We start from the raw sequence: 17509 nt of genomic DNA on the forward strand, positions 1-17509 counted from the left end.
TGATGGAGTGAGGGTGTGATGGAGTGAGGGTGTGATGGAGTGAGGGTGTGATGGAGTGAGGGTGTGGTGTGATGGAGCGAGGGTGTGTCGTGATGGCAGTAAAGGGTATGATATAGTAGCCGACTCCAGGAAATCTAGGTAGACTTAACAGAGCTGGGGTCTGTGATATCAGCAGCCCAGCCTAGCCCTTCATTGGTCTTCCATCTCTCTGTTGAACCTCAGATTCTCTAAGAGCTGTTCTGTCTTGACATGAAACCAGTAGTTTCAGAAGTGTAGTCTTTCCATCCCATAGTCTTCACCTCCCGGTTAGGGAGGGGCATGGGGACTGTCCATGTTAACAAGTGAGGAGATTGATTTACTGGTGTAAATAGTCTACCCCAGGGCACAGAATTAGAAACGAAGTAGCTAGGCTTTGGATCCAGGTCTTGCAGTTGTAGTTCCCACTGCTCTGGGTACATAACACATACTCAAGGTATGTGATGCTCCAAAACCATTGTTCAGCCTTCCCTTGACCATGCACCAACAGATACTACCGGGTCAGGATATGGATTGGCCAGGGAGCCTTGTCTTTCTAAGAACCCAGGGGTGAACCATACCATGGAATGAAGCTGGAGAAATTGTCAGTCAGGTTGCAGACGACTTTGCAACCTGCACTAAGGCATTTAAATTTGATCCTGAGAGGGCCTTTGAGAATAGTTAAGCCAAGTAGCCTGTGGAGACCCTTCCTTTTCGGTAGCCTCTAGATGACCTCAGACAGACACCTTTGTTCGCGCCAGCAGCTAAGCCACAGCCCCAGCACCAGCAGACACCTCTGCCCAAAAGAGCTTTCCTTCATACCTGTGTTGCTGGCTGGCACCCAACGGCTAGCTCAGACTGCTTCTGAGACTAGAGTGGCCGATATTACAAAACACTGTCCCTTCATAGAGGGTAGGATTCCTGGCCCTCAGCAACTCTTACAGAGTCATGGTGGACTTTGGACTGTGGCAGTTCTGGGTCAAATGTCACCCCTTCCTGTGAACATCAGTAGGTGCTCCAACTCCTAAGTCTGAGGTGGAGGAAGTAGAACCTAGGCCATAGGGCGGTCTCAAACACAGCATAAAGTATATAAACTGCTTAGAACAGGAACAGTGTGTGACTCACAAGAGGTACTCTGGAAAAGCTGCCTACTGTTCATATATTTAATTGATTATAAGGTGCACTTTTGATTTTCACATTCCATTATCTGAAATTCATAGGCACTTCTTATTATTAATATTGTTAGCAGACATCAGTACAGGGCCCCAGACTTCTGGGAACATATAAAGCTTCCAAGACAGCTAAGGCAGTTTTGCTCAAAAGATATTTTCTTGGGGCTGGAGAGATGGCTCAGCGGTTAAGAGCATTGCCTGCTCTTCCAAAGGTCCTGAGTTCAATTCCCAGCAACCACATGGTGGCTCACAACTATCTGTAATTAGGTCTGGTTCCCTCTTCTGGCCTGCAGGCATATACACAGACAACACTGTATACATAATAAGTAAATAAATAAATATTAAAAAAAAAAGATATTTTCTTGCTGGGCCCAACTGGGTCCTTCACCTAGGCAACCCAAGGTTCAGCTCAGGATGTGCGTAGCAGAAAAGGCTTTTGCTTCGCAGAGGGGTCACAGTCTGCTGAGCTGGAAATGTTGTAGGCTCAAAGAGGAACTTTGTGCTCACCCTGAAGTATACTCTTTGTCCCCAGGACAGCAGCCTACAGGCTGCAAACATCAGCAGCTGTTTGTATTTGAGCAAGCACAGGCCACTGCTTTCCTTCTTTGCCTGCATGCTGTCTCTGGCCTCTGTACAAGTTAGTGGCTTGGCTGGCAGGCTCCATAAACAGTTCCAGAGCCCCATACCCTGCCTTCTTCCTGCACAGCTGGCTGGATCACCTCGGGCCTTGGAAGAAGATCTAATAGTATAGATAGCCTCTATGGGGGCAATTATAGCTTTCTTAGAATTGATGTGCCGTGAGCAGAGTATGACCTAGCAGGGTAATCAGTCCTAGTAGCCCTTTATAAACTTCCTTCAGGGAAGTTCTAGCTCTTGTGAGGACGCTTACCTTTAGGAAGTGCACAAGTTCAAGAATGGAAGAAAGTTAGGAAATAGTGGTGCTAGTGCACCGGTGCCAGCTCCAGCTATAAGCAGGATGGGAGTTCTTTCTGGCCCCTCCTATGCCATCGCCACTCTCCACAACAGGACCAGGAAAATGTGATCAAGGCAAGAGCTTCTACAAAGGAGGCGCTTAAAAGACAATGTGTTCATTTAGGATTCTGCCAACTCCTCTTTCTCTTTTAATTTACCCCTCCACCTATTGTGTATTGGGTTGCAGGAATGACACAGGTGCACACATCCCACCCAGCCCATTCTGGACCCCTCCTCCGCTTTTGAGGCAGGACCTTACTACATAGCTCTCTGGCCATCCTGGAAATTACTGTGTAGACCAAGCTAGTCTTGAAGTCTCATAGATCTGCCCCCTCTGCCTCCTGAGTGTTGGGATTAAAGGAGTGGGCTACCATACCCACTTCATTCTGAACTTTTATTTTTAAGAATTGTGTTTATTTTTTGTGTGCGAATCCTTGGCCTGCACGTGTGTCTGTGCACCATATGCATGCAATGCCCAAGAAGGCCAGAAGAAGTCGCTGGATCCCTGGAACTGTGGTTACTGATGGTTGTGACCGCCATCTGAGCCCAGATCTGCCGGAGCAGCCAGTGCTCTTCACTGTTGAGCCTTCTTTCCAGCCTCGTCCTGGACTTTTAATAATAATAAGTTATTATTTGTCTTGGGAGAAAACATTCACCTTAGTTTTCCAATTTCCCCAGACTCCCCCCTCCTAATTCATCTGAGAAGGCAAGTATATGAGCATCTCTCTGCTTCCTTTCTGTCTGCAGCTTAGGTTAACTCAGGCTGCTCATTTAACCTCTCTGGACTTTTGTTTCTGCGCCCAGAGAAGTGACGATTACCCCTTTGTGAGTTTCCGGGTAGTGTTATTTTGTGTTTTGTTTTTATTTTATGTGCATTGGTGTTTTGCCTACAAGAGGGTGCTGGGTACCCCAGAGCGCAAGGTACAGACAGTTGTGAGCTGCCGTGTGGGTACTGGGAATTGAATCTGGGTCCTCTGGAAAAGCAGCCAGTGCTCTTAACCACTGAGCCATCGTTCCAGCCCCATATGTAGTGTGCTTCATGAATCACAGTGCTACCATACCTGGGGGCTTCTAGTACTTCAGCCTTCCACATTCCCTGACTCTACTTCCCTCTCAACCCAAGAGAAAACGGCAAAAGAGATGAGAGAGTATGGGTGGATGGGGTCGTTTTTGTTTTATTTCTCCTTTGTTTTTGTTTCATTTTGGAATTCTTATTTTTCAGTTGTTTGAGACAGTCTGATAATGGAGCCTAGGCTGGCTTCAAACTTACCATGTAACCCAGGTTGGGCTTGAATTCATATCGAGTCTCTTGCCTCAGCCTTACTGAAACTTAACGGCATTGTATATTAGATGTGGGGGTTGGCTGCAGAGCTATTAGGAGTGGCCAAGGAGATCTGCAGGTCTCTCAGTCTGTCCATAAATTTAACACTGTTGCTTGCAGTTCATCTTTGGTTGGAGACCTCCTGATTGTGGGCGTGGGACACAAAACAGACCAGTTTACTGAGTCCTCCTTCCCACAGATATGGCCAACCTGTCACTTCACGACCATGATGGCTCCAGTGGCGCCTCTGACCAGGACACACTAGCTCCTTTGCCGCACCCAGGGGCTGCCCCTTGGCCTATGGCTTTCCCTTACCAGTACCCACCACCTCCGCATCCCTACAATCCACACCCAGGCTTCCCAGAACTAGGCTACAGCTACGGCGGGGGCAGCGCCAGCAGTCAGCACAGTGAAGGTAAGTCAGAGAACCAGCTAGAAGGAAGCTGCAGGGAACCCTGGCCACCTCGGTGCCTCCATCCTGGCCCTATTTGATCCTTACAGGCAGTCGAAGCAGTGGCTCCAACCGAAGTGGCAGCGACCGGCGCAAGGAGAAGGACCCAAAAGCTGGGGACTCCAAATCAGGTGGTAGTGGTAGTGAATCAGACCACACTACCCGCAGCAGTCTGCGAGGGCCGCGGGAGCGGGCACCAAGCGAGCGCTCAGGCCCAGCGGCCAGTGAGCACAGCCACCGCAGCCACCACTCGCTGACCAGCAGCCTGCGCAGCCACCACACGCACCCCAGCTATGGCCCGCCCGGAGTGCCTCCTCTTTACGGTCCCCCGATGCTTATGATGACCCCGCCGCCTGCAGCCATGGGGCCCCCAGGAGCACCTCCAGGCCGTGACCTGGCCTCAGTGCCCCCGGAACTGACAGCCAGCAGACAGTCCTTCCGCATGGCAATGGGAAACCCCAGTGAGTTCTTTGTGGATGTGATGTGATCAGGGCCCCTCTCCGCTCCCACCCCCCCCCCCCCGAGCCGGCTGCATCCCTTTCTCCATCAGTCGGTCTTTTTTTTACTTTGGTACCTAAAAGGGAAATAAATGGAACTAACTGCTACTGCTTGCTGGTAGCCGCAAGGATGAGGGGTACTCATCCATGCTACAGCCCCTAACCTGCCTCTGGCCCAGCTGGTGCCTCTGCCCACTAACCAGCACCCATTCCACCCAGTTCGGGCTTCCCAGGACTTTTCATGTCCCTGCCTCTACACTGCTGGTCTTTCTTCTCGATGCTCCTCTCACATAGGAGCTGAGCCCAGTGGTGTCACACCCTTATGGCCAACTTTGCTCCCTGCCCCCTCCCCAGAACCCTTTCCCCATCTCCTCAAGCATGTGTTCAGAGATCTTGATTTTACCCCACCATACTGACACCGAAAGAAAATGGTCTTTCCCTTCCTGCCCTGCCCACTGCTTCAGCCCTTCACCCTCCAGCTGCAGCCACCTCTAGGAGGCATCCATGCCAGCTGCCCCTGCTTGAACCCAGCCCCAATCAGAAGCCCTGAGAGCCCCCCTCAGGTGCCAGGCCACTGGTGGCTTCCAGGGACTATCTCTGCTGAGCCTGGACCCCCATCCATGCCTTCCCTGTGTGCTAGTTCCCTCGGATCTAACCCTACTAACCAACAGGCTCATCAAATTTCTGGGCCTGAAACATTTTTTCTTCTTTTTCTTCCTTCAAATTTCCCTGGGCCTGGAGCAGCTAAGAATTTCGGGCTGTTTGACTTTCTGTGAGCCCCCAGGAAAGGGAGGCCCAGCCTCCAAGGAGACCAGGAACTCTGCTTCAGCATCCCCAAGGATGTCCATCCCTCACACCCACACTGCAAGGTCACTAGGCTTCTGGGAAGGACCTCAGCTTCACCCAGAATAACACCTCTGTTCTTTCCAGAGGGAAGTAGAGAAATTTTCTCCCCACCCCCTCTCACAGACACATACACACACACACACACACACACACACACACACACACGTGTGCCTATGCAAGTTTACATAAGCCTCAGGGCTGGTCCCTGCCCAGAGGGCTGGACCCTTTCTCCAAGTCATCTCCTAGATAGTGGGGCTGGTCCCTAACTGCCCTCTCCCCTTTCTGCTTGCCCTCAAGCCTTCCGCACATGTTCCTGAGAACTTGGTACTTGGATAAAGCCCAAAAGCTAGGGCTCAACAGGTAACAAACAGGTCGTCTCTACTTCCCTCCTGCCCCTGAATCCCTTACAGCCTGCCCTGTCTCATCTTCACCATGGTATCTGAAAGCAGAGCCAGGAAACACAGGCCAGTTGAAGTTATACAAGAGGACTACTGGGACTTCCAGACAGTTCCAGTTATTTTTAAAATTGTTTTCCACCTTGTCACAATTTTTTCTTTAAAACTCTGTTGACTTACCCAGACTTGTATTTTCAGGGCAAAGGTGTGAGAGCTGGGGATGTAGCTCTGTAGTAGAGTACTTGCCTAGCATGCCCTGGGGTTCAGTCCCCAAAAAATGCCTCCCTCCATCAGGATGTCCTTAGCCTATGTTTGGGGGCAAACTGAGGTAGGGATATTTTGACATTCATTTAACAAATATTTCCGAGGATTTTAATGAACAAAGGGCTATGTTAGAGGCATAACTTGGTTTCACCTGTCTTCAGTCCCCTCTGACTGCCACGTCCTGTTCTTTGGAGAACCCCTCCACGGTGCTCCTGCGTTGGGTGCCAGTGTTTCCATGATCCCATCTTTGGCTCACTTTCTTTCCAAAACTGTCTCATCTATTCTCTTTCCAATTGCTGTTGATATGCTGGCCATTTCTAAATATGTATTCCCAGCCCCAGCTTCCCCCACTCTTCAGATCTCTTTATTACTCACGGGGCATCTCCATAGGCATGTCCATATGTCCCTCGCCAAGTATTATTCCTCTTGAATTCCTGTTCTGTGACCTTTATCACAGTCTACTGAGGCCCACCAGCCAGAGACATTTATGGGCTTCATTCCTTCTTCCTACATGGCATTAGTCAGCATATCACACCCTTCCACTCTGACACTCTTTCTCAAGTTCCTTTCCTCCTTTTTTATTTACAGAGCATGGGATTTGGAGTCAGGTTGGTTTGGGCTTGAATTCCAGCTCTACCATTTTTGGTTGTGTAATAGTTATTTAACCTCTCTGGAGCCTCAGTCCTCCTGTATGTAAAATGACGATAATAATACCTACCTCACAGGGTTGTTGTGAGGATTTAAATTAGATATTGTACGAAAAGTGCCTAGCACAGTGCCTGGCACACAATAGAGTAGGTGCTCAATAAATGGTAGCTATTATTATTATTATCATTACAAATTTATTCTAAACTGGCAAACATTATGGGTAAGATGGGAAGACAAAGCTTTTGCAGAGATACATGAAACCATCAGTGGTGCTTCAAGGATTAGAAGTATCAGTTTTGATCACTGAATAATGTTCTAAAGTCCCAATCTTTTGAGAAATGTCAGGTCTTCATCCTGATCTGCCCTGGCCTCTGGTAGGAGGTTTCTAGCAATAGTAAGGTTAGCAACCAGATTTGCCCGGCCCTCCACCTTCCTTTCTTCCCGCCTTAGCAGTCATGGACCTGCTCAGGCAATAAGACATCTCTGCCTACTGAGAAGAACCAAATTTTCTTGATTTGGCAAGAACCGGGTAGGCTGTTTGTGTCCAGGGTTGGCTCCACCTCATTCTCTCAGTTTGGATGTCATGGGAGACGGAATTTCTTAGTTCCATGCACAACTAAATTGGGATGGATATGATATTATGTAGCCCTGGCTGTCCTGAAACTCCCTATGTAGACCAGGCTGGCCTAAAACTCCTGCCTCTGCCTCCCAAGCGCTGCAATTAAAGGAGTGCATCACAGTCACGGGTTTCGGAGAAAAACGTTTACTAGTTTTGCCGAGAATTAGTCTCCCTCCCCACCCTTTGTCTTTGGTTAATTATCCCCAGGAAAGGGCTCAGTCGTGACTGCAATAGATACATACACCTTGGGAAAATCAACCGTGGTGTTAAAAGAGCAGTAAATTCAGCACTGTTTGTAAGGTGAAGACAGCCAGTCTTCGGAATCTGGACACAATAAAAGACTTCAGTAGCTCAAAATTTACAGCTGGTTTCCACAAACAGCCTTTGATCTTTCGAAGCCTACCGAAACAAACAATCTAACTAGGAACAGAAAAGATGGAAGAGACTACACTTCCCGTGATACTCGGTGAAGCAAATGAATGGGTGGAGTGTACCACAACGCGTGTCGCAAGCAAGACGCATAAGGCCCGCGACGGCTCCTTTTCGAAGGCTGTCTGGAGTTGTAGTTTTGCTAAACCTAGGGCATTCTGATTTAGCTGCTTGAAAGCTGCGGGGGCTGATGGGACTTGTAGTCGCTCAGGAGGCAAGCGCGCAGGCGCAGCTGAGATCGGGGCGGGGTGGGGCGGGGCGGGAGCACTGCAGTGAAAGCCGAGGCAGCGGACAGGCGAGCTGGGGGCGGGCGGACATCTTGGGATCCGAGAGTGGCCAGGCCGGCCTTGTGGGGGCTGCTGACTCCAGGTGAGCTGGGAAGCTGGACTTATGGGTCTTTAGCGGGCCGGTGAGGGCATCGTGGCCGCCCGCCGTGCCCTGCACCGCGCTGGGTGGAAAACTGCCCGCACCCGGGAGTGGCCTCAGCCTTCAGACCCGGGAGGGAGCGGACGCCCAGGCGGGGGTGCCTCGGGCGCGATTTGCAGCAAGGGCGGGGAGCTACGCCCTCCAGTGACCCGCCCGGCGTCTCTGAGGAGAGACAGGGGCCTGAATCCTAGAGCCGGGACGCCGCGCGGCGCCCCCATCCCTAGAATCCTGACAACCGCTCAACCCGGAGGCTTCCCATCTCTCTTCCCCCTCCCCCCAGGCCAGTGACATCTCCTTGTGCCACTCCCTTGGACAGTGACAGGTCTCGAACCTTGCGATAGTCCTTCCTCCTATTTATCCCCATGGCTCCTTCCCCTCAGACTTGTGACAGCCCCCGCATGCCGGCGTGCTGTCTTCCCGGCCTGGATATCTCCTCCCTAGACTGAGAAAACCCCACCACCTTCTCATGTCTCACGAGCCGCAGAGTAGGCCCTGTCTCTCGGCTTTCCTTTTTTCTACTGTCATTCTTTTCTCCGCTGATTTTTGCTCCTCAAAAGCTCCTGTGACCTTTGCCATAGAAGAACTTCTCCAGGAACCCCTCACAGCCGTATTTGCTGCTGTGGGGTCACCCTAGTATATTGCTAGCAACTACAGCTAACTGTTCCCTTAACTAAATATTCCATTTCTGTCCAGGACACACACACACCAACCCCCACCCGCACTCGCGGGTTCAAGTGCCCTGAACTATACCTACTGCTTGATACCTGTGGACTTGGTCCTTTGCTCAGGCTCCATTTTGCATTTTTTTTTTTTCCTCTCAGCTTCTCTGGAACTGTGAGATGCCAATGAGTCCACTGCCTTAAGAGACTTGTCATTGGTCTTGGGCTTATTTTCTAGTTTCAGGAAGTCTGTTAAACTAGCCCCTGTGAAATTAATACCTGGGCTAATCCAGAAAATCTAGAACCAGATTAACCCCTTTTCTCAAACAGTCTAGTTTTGACCCAAATAATTTAAACAATTGAGGCATTCTATTATCCCTGCCCATTGCTTATACACATCAGGCTTGAAGTGAGGTACCGGCAGATCCAGAGTCACAATGTAGATGGCAAAATTAATGCTACACCCGGACCTAATTTTTATTGCACTTTGAAATTTTGAAAGACGGTGACCAGCAATAAGTGTCACAGGGGCTCAGTGTTTAAGAGTACTTACTGCTCTTCCAGAAGACCTGATTCAGATTCAAGCACCCAGGTGAGGTGGCTCACCACTGCTTCTGCACACACAGCATCCACACTGGCATGTACACACATGAAAGTAAAAATTAAGTCTTTTTTAAAAGGACTAGAATCAACTTGGATCATTGAGTGTGGTTTGCCGGCACTGGGACCTCTGCCCCCTTGCCTGCTTATCTCACTGCCTGGGAAAGAGGAGCCTTGCTTCAGCCACATTCCTGTGTCAGTGTTAGAGCCCGTGGGCTTGCTTTCTCTCCCCCTCCTCCTCATCCTGCACACCCTTTCCTGGAATGTGTAGGCTTCTAGAGGTTCATGCTCTGCTGCCTTCTTGGAAGGGGTAGTGCTTGCTCTAAAGGTTGTGCCTGGTGGCGGTCCCAGGCCCAAGCCAACTAGAGTAATTCCTACCGCCATTCCTGCATCAGCAGGCAGGCCAGTGACTCACTGGCAGGAGCCTGAATGATAGTCTGCACAGTGGGAGGTTGAGAAGAATCCTCGCTGAGCTCAGCACTGGAGAAGGAGTGGGGGTTATTCTCTGGCTCGGCCTCTCAGAAGAGGCTGGGTGAAAATGGCCTCAATCCTGGGCCCCACACTCTGAAATTTCTTTCTCCTATCCAGTGTGGAATAAACAGGAACTGGAGCCTAGCTGAGGGGGAGGGGCTTCCCTGGGAGAGCTGCAGAGTCACTTGCTGGAGGACTGAGTCAGGAAAAGAGCCACGCTGCACAGTCCCACTGGGGACTTGGGCAAGGGTTCTGAAGATTTCCTTTATCCTAATCCCACTGTTCCTTCCTAGGTCTGTTCTCAGAGCAATGGGTCCCAGAGACTGAGCTGCCACCATGATTGGAGGGTTATTCATCTATAATCACAAAGGGGAGGTGCTCATCTCCCGGGTCTACAGAGATGACATTGGGTAAGTTCTTGGCTGAGCATGCTGTGCCCGCACCTCCCTGTGGCCTCAGCCTGAGCATGCAATATAGCCTGGTTCCCATTAGGCACTGGCCTAGCAGCTAGGCTCAGGCCCTCGGAATGACACCCCCAGCTCCCAGGCTTAGGAATTCCTGCCCTTCTTTTTCCTGTATCTCTGAGGTCTGGTTGCTAAAGATGAGTGCTTTTTCCCAGTCAGGTTGTCTTCCTTTCAGGAGGGAGTGCTATCTCCAGTGGGTGTAGTTAGTAGCAGGGTGGGTACTAATCCATCTAACGCTTGCTTTCAAAATGCTCCTCATATTGAGAGCCTTCGCTAGACCCCCGTAAAATCCTCTCTGGCCTGTTGACTCAGCTGTATTTTTTCTTCTGGGCCCTTCCTGGATGTGAACAGGCTTGAAGCGCTCTAGGGGTCATGCTGCCTTTGTAGTTCGCCTGGGTGGACCTGAATGGCTCCATGTCCTAAGTCCCGCAGACCTTACAAAGAGCTCACTATAGCCTTGCTTCTCGCTCTATCTCACGCTATGGCTCTTTGCTGACTAAGAGATCCTCCACTGCTCTAACCTGAACCTAGGCTCCTCTGCTACTTCCTACCTTGATTTTCTTTCCCAGACAGCTTGAACTAAATAGTCACGGAATAGATCTGTCGTAGTTCTCCTATCTTCCTGTCTCCCTGGCTGATGGGCTAGCTTGGTGTGGCCTCTGTGGCTGTATCCATTGTTTGGTGGTGAAGCTGAGCTAGACTTTGTGGCAATGCCTAGCCTGAGTGAGCCTGGCTGGTCCCACCCCTTCTTGTTCCTCCCACCTCTGATGGTCCTGGTTGATGCTACAGCTAGGCCACATGACTCCCTGCATGCCTTGGTGTGCTCTCTACCTGTTGGCTGTTTGTCTGCTTCTCCCTCTTGGTATGTGCGCCCCCTCCTCGCGCTCTTGGTGTGTTGTGTGTCGTCTAACCCTCTCTCTCCTTGCTGTCACTCTCCTCCTCTTGCTGGCGTCATTTCTCTCATCCCATCTCATTGGCTGATGTAGCAATAGGTAAGCAGCCAGTCAAGCTGCCACTCAGGTACAGGCGGGTAGGGGGTCTTGCTCCACATGATTGTTTTCCTTCATCTTTTTTTCATTCCTTTAACTTCTGGAGTCAGATCCTAGTCCTCCCTGAGGTTATACTAACTTTCTCCAACTTCCAGAGGAGTTGGTCTTCCCCACTGGTGGGCCCCATAGAGATTTCTTTCTCTTCAGGACCTGGAACTTCCTGGAAAGCTAGAGAGGTGGCAGCTGAGGTATATCCGGGAAGTCGAAGTCAGGCCTTTATTAAAGCTCCACCTACCCTGCTGTTATTATCATTTGACTTCCCTACTTCTCATAGCCTTCTTTCCATGAGCCTATAAGAAGGGAAGCCCTAGTAATTTAAGCCTTGACTTGGGGATATATGTCATTTCAGTGGTATGGAGGGTGGAGCTGCAGCGTCTGTAGGTGACTCTCATGAGGTCTGCCTAGATGCTGAGCAGACTCTTCGCTTCCTTTCCCCTCAGGAGGAATGCAGTGGATGCCTTTCGGGTCAACGTGATCCATGCACGGCAGCAGGTGCGCAGCCCTGTCACAAACATCGCTCGCACCAGCTTCTTCCATGTTAAGCGGTCCAACATCTGGCTGGCAGCGGTCACCAAGCAGAATGTCAATGCTGCCATGGTCTTCGAATTCCTCTATAAGATGTGTGATGTAATGGCTGCTTACTTTGGCAAGATCAGTGAGGAAAACATCAAGAACAATTTTGTGCTCATATATGAGCTGCTGGATGGTGAGGCATCTGGGGACTGAAGGCCTTGGTGGGGATTAACCTAACTGGGGAGGGATCTGGAGACTCCCGCATGCTCTGAACTTTGTTTCTGAGTCTCTGGTTTCTTAGATGATGAGCTCTGGCTTTGACACAGCCAGTCCACATCCAGGCCTGAAGGCTGCTTTGAAGTAGAATACAAAAATAGGCCAGCAGGTGTGCTGTGGAAGTTTTGGTCTTCTTTGGGGCTGGGAGCATGATGAGTTCGGCGGCTGGGCCTGTATTAGCCTCACCTTTGCAGTTTGAGCCTAGTTCACAGCCCATCTTCCCAGCTCTCATCTCACACTGCTGCAGAGCCTGGAGAAGAGGAAGTCCTAGAGGTCCCTTTGGCTGTCCGGCTCTCCTCTCTTAGCGTGTGTTACTGCTTCCCCGTTAACAACATCTGTTTTCTGGAGAAAATGAGGACTCATGATTTTTTTAGCCTCTTACCCACTGACCATGTGACTCTTCTGTGTTTTTTTTTTTTTTACATTAAAAAAAGTTTTATTATGAACAGCAAATCATAAGCTGAGTGCTCTAAGCCGAAAGACCTTACTGCAGATTGTTACACAGTGGCATCAAGACCTGGGCTAGCCAGGTCTACCTAGGCCAGAGGAAGGACTGGAATAAAGGAAGGAGCCTTTGTTTTTCTCTAGAGGCTAGTAATTCCTTTATAGTATATCCTTGTTTTTGTTTGTTTGGATTTTTGTTTTTTTTGTTTGTTTGTTTGTTTGTTTTGTTTTTTTGAGACAGGCTGGCCTCGAACTCCCAGAGATCCGCCTGCCTCTGCCTCCCGAGTGCTGTTGTTTTTGTTTTTTTTTGAGACAGGGTTTCTCTGTAGCTTTGGAGCCTGTCCTGCAACTAGCTCTTGTAGCCCAGACTGGCCTCGAATTCACAGAGATCAGTCTACCTCTGCTTCCCAAGTGCTAGGATTAAAGACATGCAGCACCACCTCCCTGCCTTGTTTTGTTTTTTGTTTTGTTTTCTTTGTTTAGTCCTGGCTGTCCTGGAACTGGTTCTGTAGACCAGGCTAGCTTGAACTCTGAGATCCACCTGTCTGTGCTTCCAGAGTGTACCACCACTGCCCAGCTACAATTTCCTTCTTTCTGCAGAGATTCTGGACTTTGGCTACCCACAGAACTCAGAGACAGGTGCACTGAAAACCTTCATCACTCAGCAGGGCATCAAGAGTCAGGTACTTGAATTGTACAAAACACAGGGAGGGTGCACCCCAAACTCCATTCCTTCCCACTGGTCCCCAGCTTTATCCTAGCTGACTCATGAGCCTGTCCTAGACAGGAAGTGCTGGCCTCAGCCTCCTGCAGGCCTGCTTTGTCCTGGGTAGCTCTTCTATTCCAGAAACTGCCAACTCAGCCTCTCCATTACCAGGAATACAGCTCAGTTGGTTTCTTCTACACCAATGACAAGGGCTGTGGCCTCTTGGAGACCTTGTGTTCCTCAGAAGAGCATGGGGCTCTCCTCTAGGACTCAAGCCTCATAGCTTTCTCCTTTTTTTTTTGCTTCCTGTGCTGCTCCCTGTTGTGACTTTGCTGGACCTGCGGCCTCTAGCATCAGGTAAGCTGTTCTTCATGTCTACCATCCTAACTTGGCTCTGTTCTCCAGCCCTGCCTTGTAAAGGTTGTGAGGGAGGTGGATTATAGAGTAGTGAACAGAAAGGAGAGTGGTGAGGTTGGAGTGGGGAGAGGAGTGAGGTCATCTGCCACCTTTCCATCATATAGACAAAAGAAGAGCAATCCCAGATCACCAGCCAGGTGACTGGGCAGATTGGCTGGCGGCGGGAAGGCATCAAGTATCGCCGAAATGAACTCTTCCTAGATGTTCTGGAGAGTGTAAACCTGCTTATGTCCCCACAAGGTAAGTGCCATCTCATGAAAAAAACTAATGGGGGCAGGGCAGAGCCTGGCCTTGCTGCTTGGCTCAGCTGCTGCCCTGTTTCTCTGTCTGTCCTCAGGGCAGGTGCTAAGTGCCCATGTGTCAGGCCGGGTGGTGATGAAGAGTTATCTGAGTGGCATGCCTGAATGCAAGTTTGGAATGAATGACAAGATTGTCATTGAAAAGCAGGGCAAAGGCACAGCTGATGAAACAGGCAAGAGGTACCAGACTCTGGGGGCTCAAGGGAAACAAAGATGGTGGGCCTTTGAGAATTCAGTGAGGCCTAGTGACTCAGATTTCCTTTTAAACTGCATTTCTTCTGGAATTGCTAAATCTCTTTCCAAGAGCATTCAATGATGGTACTGTCATTGTCCTCAAAGAGCCAGCTCCTTTATTTGGTCCTAGCAGCAGGGTTCTCGGGTGATAAGAAACCTGAAGGTTCTCCCTCACTTCGAAATGCAGGGCCTGGATTCCCAAGTGAGAACGCTGATGATAGCGTCCCATAACCAGAGTGGCTAGCCTGCTGTGGTCTCTTAGTCTGGCACATACTGTACCTGTGAGAGTTCCGCTTCTGTTTGCAGTGGTAAACAATCAATTGCCATTGATGACTGCACCTTCCACCAGTGTGTGCGACTCAGCAAGTTTGACTCTGAACGAAGCATCAGCTTCATCCCGCCTGATGGAGAGTTTGAACTCATGAGGTGCCACTGGGGAGTGAGGAGGCAGGGAAGGGGTGCACCTGGGAGGGGTGGAAGGAAGAGAGTGGGACCAGCCCTGCGCTATCGAATCTCTTCTCCCCTCCAAAGATACCGTACTACCAAGGACATCATCCTTCCTTTCCGGGTGATCCCATTGGTGCGGGAAGTGGGACGCACCAAACTGGAGGTCAAGGTGGTCATCAAGTCCAACTTCAAACCCTCACTTCTGGCCCAGAAGATTGAGGTGAGGGCGGGGAACTTGGAGAAGGAAAACTTGACTCGGGGAGTAGAGATAGATGATATTAGTCCTTCATAGAGCTCACTGACAAGTGTGTCACTCCTAGGTGAGGATCCCAACCCCACTGAACACAAGCGGGGTGCAGGTGATCTGCATGAAGGGGAAGGCCAAGTACAAGGCCAGCGAGAACGCCATTGTATGGAAGTGAGTCTTGAGGAGGCCACAGCCAGGCCCAAGATGCCATAGTGTACCTTCTTGTTAAGTCTAACCTTCTGTCTTCCTGTGTGGGTTATGGGGTGAGAGAAGTGTGCCTGCTTCCTGGGAACCCGTGCTTATATTGTTAGCCGAGAGAGAAAGTGTATGTGCATATGTGCGCATGTGTGTGCACGCCTGCTCTTGAGCTTGTATATATATCTCTTTCAAAAGTGTTTCCCACTGGCCCTTGTCTTGTGTCTGAAGCATACAGTCTGGGTAAGGGAGAGTTTACCCATCCATCTAAGAAGAAATTGAAGCCCCAAGTGCTTGAGATGTAACAGTTCTCAGGGTCCCGATCTCTCATCCTTGTCCTGGAACCTCCCATAAGCTCATGTGCCCTTATTCCCTCTCCCTCTCCATGCTTAAAACAAGCAATCCCTGCTTTGAAAAGTCTCCAAATTACCACAGGCTCCTCCTGCCCATTATCCCTGTGTTCCTAGGATCAAGCGCATGGCAGGCATGAAGGAATCACAGATCAGCGCAGAGATTGAGCTTCTGCCCACCAATGATAAGAAGAAATGGGCTCGACCCCCCATCTCCATGAACTTTGAGGTATAGCAGAGGGGAGGCCTAGTGCCATGGCTGTGTGTGCTGGGAAAGTCAGCAATGGTTGAGATCAGTCTCTGCTCCTTAGGGATGAGGGAACTGGGTCTTGGCTGGGAATTGTCTTGAGTTGATATACCCATTCTCTTTAAGCCTCTTAGTAGAAGTTGGAATTTAATCTGACTTCTCTTGACTTGTCTCAAAACAGTTGTTGAGAAACAGACTATTTGAAAGACAGTTAAGACAACAAGCTGACTTTGTTTGTGTGAATCAGACATAGCATTTTCTCCACTTAATTTATGCAGTCCATAGTGTTGACAAGAATAAGTATGTTCAAAGGTAGTTCTCTGGTTACCTCCTGACATTTAAAGGAATGGTTATCATCACAGCTGGGCCTTCTTCAGACATGAGATGATCCCTAGTAACTCTACTTGGTAACCTCCAGTGGGCTCCCCACCCCAACATTCTTCTGTTACTTCTGGACCCCAGCCATTCACAAAACCCTGTGGTAGATGAGGGGGGTGAACCATGGAACTTGCCAGAGTAGAGCCGATGTGATAGGAAGGCCATGTTTCTAACTGGAGCTGTCCTCTGCCTAGGTGCCATTTGCGCCTTCTGGCCTCAAGGTGCGCTACCTGAAGGTATTCGAACCGAAGCTGAACTACAGTGACCATGATGTCATCAAATGGGTGCGATACATTGGCCGAAGTGGCATTTATGAAACCCGCTGCTAGCTGCCTAGTGGCAGGTGGCCCACCTCCCCACCCACCCTTTCCACAGGTCCAAGTATCCCCAGTGACCACTCGTCAGTGTCCTTCCTCCCTCTTGCTTTGCTGCCTTTCCTTTACAGCAGCCCCTGAGTATAGGTCTGAACCCGCCACAGTGGGACTGCTGACAGTCCCTGGCTTCCTGGGCAGGGTGGTTTCTGAGGCTTCTCTTCCATCTGTCTGTCCTGGCTTAGTGCCAGGCCCTGAGTTTTGTGACCAAAGCCAAGTGGCTCCCTCTCCTTTCTACCCTGTGGCCACACCTCTGCAGTGGGAAGGTTGACTACTCCTCCCCTCAGAACTCCCCCAAAGGCCAGTAACAGATCCCCAGCCCTTAATCCCTACTCTGCTTTGGGATAGTATGCTTTGTTTTGTATACGTGTGACTTGGTCCAGTTCTAAACCCAATAAACTGTAGAGTGGAGTTGTTGGCTAAGTGTCAATGGGGCTGTTGGGGTGGGACTGTAACTCTATGAAGCCCTGGCTGTCCTAGAACTCTGTGTGTAGACCAGGCTGACCTCAAACTCACAGAGATCCGCCTGCCTCTGCCTCCCAAGTGCTGGGATTAAAGGCGTGTGCCACCATCGCCCGGCATGGCCTTGAATTTTTGTTGAGCCCTTGCCTCTGCCTCCCAAGTGCCAGTATTACAGACATGTGCCTCCACTCCAGGCTTTGCTTTGAGGTGGATTTCATTGTGCAAGCCCAGCTGACTAAATTCAGAGCCTCTGCCTCCACCTCCCAAGTGCAGTGCTGTAGATGTGCAGTTTTTCTAATTAGCACATATCAAGGAAGATTTGTGTTTGTTCTTGCAACTATCCTGAGAAGCTAATGTCTGAACTTCATCCATTTCTCTTTTAAGATAGGTTCCAGTCTTGCTGTATGAACCACCAGAGGAAAGATTTATTTTCCCTATGCATTTTGTCAAACTTCTCTGATGAAAATCTTCATCCCTCCAGAGTTCCCAACAGGACTGTCCTGTGTTAGGACCGAGAAAGAGTAGGTTTGCCAGATTTCAGCTTTTTTAAATGGGATATAGATAGATAGATAGATAGATAGATAGATAGATAGATAGATAGATAGATAGATAGATAGATAGATAG

General features: G+C 49.9%; 2 protein-coding genes across 2 annotated transcripts in view; both read left to right on the forward strand.

The window, feature by feature from the left end:
* The window catches only part of Dvl3 (dishevelled segment polarity protein 3), an 11675-nt gene extending 4911 nt beyond the window's left edge, over positions 1-6764 (forward strand). The window contains exons 14-16 of the mRNA XM_013354406.2: positions 3680-3895; positions 3982-4392; positions 5173-6764. Coding sequence (XP_013209860.2) covers positions 3680-3895; positions 3982-4392; positions 5173-5204 — 659 coding nt within the window. The 3' untranslated portion in view covers positions 5205-6764. The remainder of the gene's footprint in view (positions 1-3679; positions 3896-3981; positions 4393-5172) is intronic.
* A 1120-nt stretch (positions 6765-7884) lies between these two features.
* Positions 7885-16833, forward strand: Ap2m1 (adaptor related protein complex 2 subunit mu 1). Its single transcript, XM_005368939.3, has 12 exons — positions 7885-7998; positions 10079-10195; positions 11739-12004; positions 13132-13214; positions 13589-13594; positions 13759-13894; positions 13992-14133; positions 14494-14613; positions 14719-14854; positions 14955-15052; positions 15544-15655; positions 16246-16833. Exons 2-12 carry the CDS (start codon positions 10122-10124, stop codon positions 16378-16380), a joined length of 1308 nt encoding a protein of 435 aa, XP_005368996.1. The 5' UTR covers positions 7885-7998; positions 10079-10121; the 3' UTR covers positions 16381-16833.
* The last annotated feature ends 676 nt before the right edge of the window (positions 16834-17509 follow it).

This window comes from Microtus ochrogaster, unplaced genomic scaffold (assembly GCF_000317375.1).
Source record: "Microtus ochrogaster isolate Prairie Vole_2 unplaced genomic scaffold, MicOch1.0 UNK43, whole genome shotgun sequence".
Taxonomy (NCBI): Eukaryota; Metazoa; Chordata; class Mammalia; order Rodentia; family Cricetidae; genus Microtus; species Microtus ochrogaster.

Bases quoted from the DNA above. Each gene is read 5' to 3' on its own strand.
- Ap2m1 (XM_005368939.3), top strand. From the start codon at position 10,122: ATGATTGGAGGGTTATTCATCTATAATCACAAAGGGGAGGTGCTCATC. The intron at 10,196-11,738 runs GTAAGTTCTTGG...CTTTCCCCTCAG, and splicing joins GTCTACAGAGATGACATTGG to GAGGAATGCAGTGGATGCCT. The intron at 14,855-14,954 runs GTGAGGGCGGGG...TGTCACTCCTAG, and splicing joins TTCTGGCCCAGAAGATTGAG to GTGAGGATCCCAACCCCACT.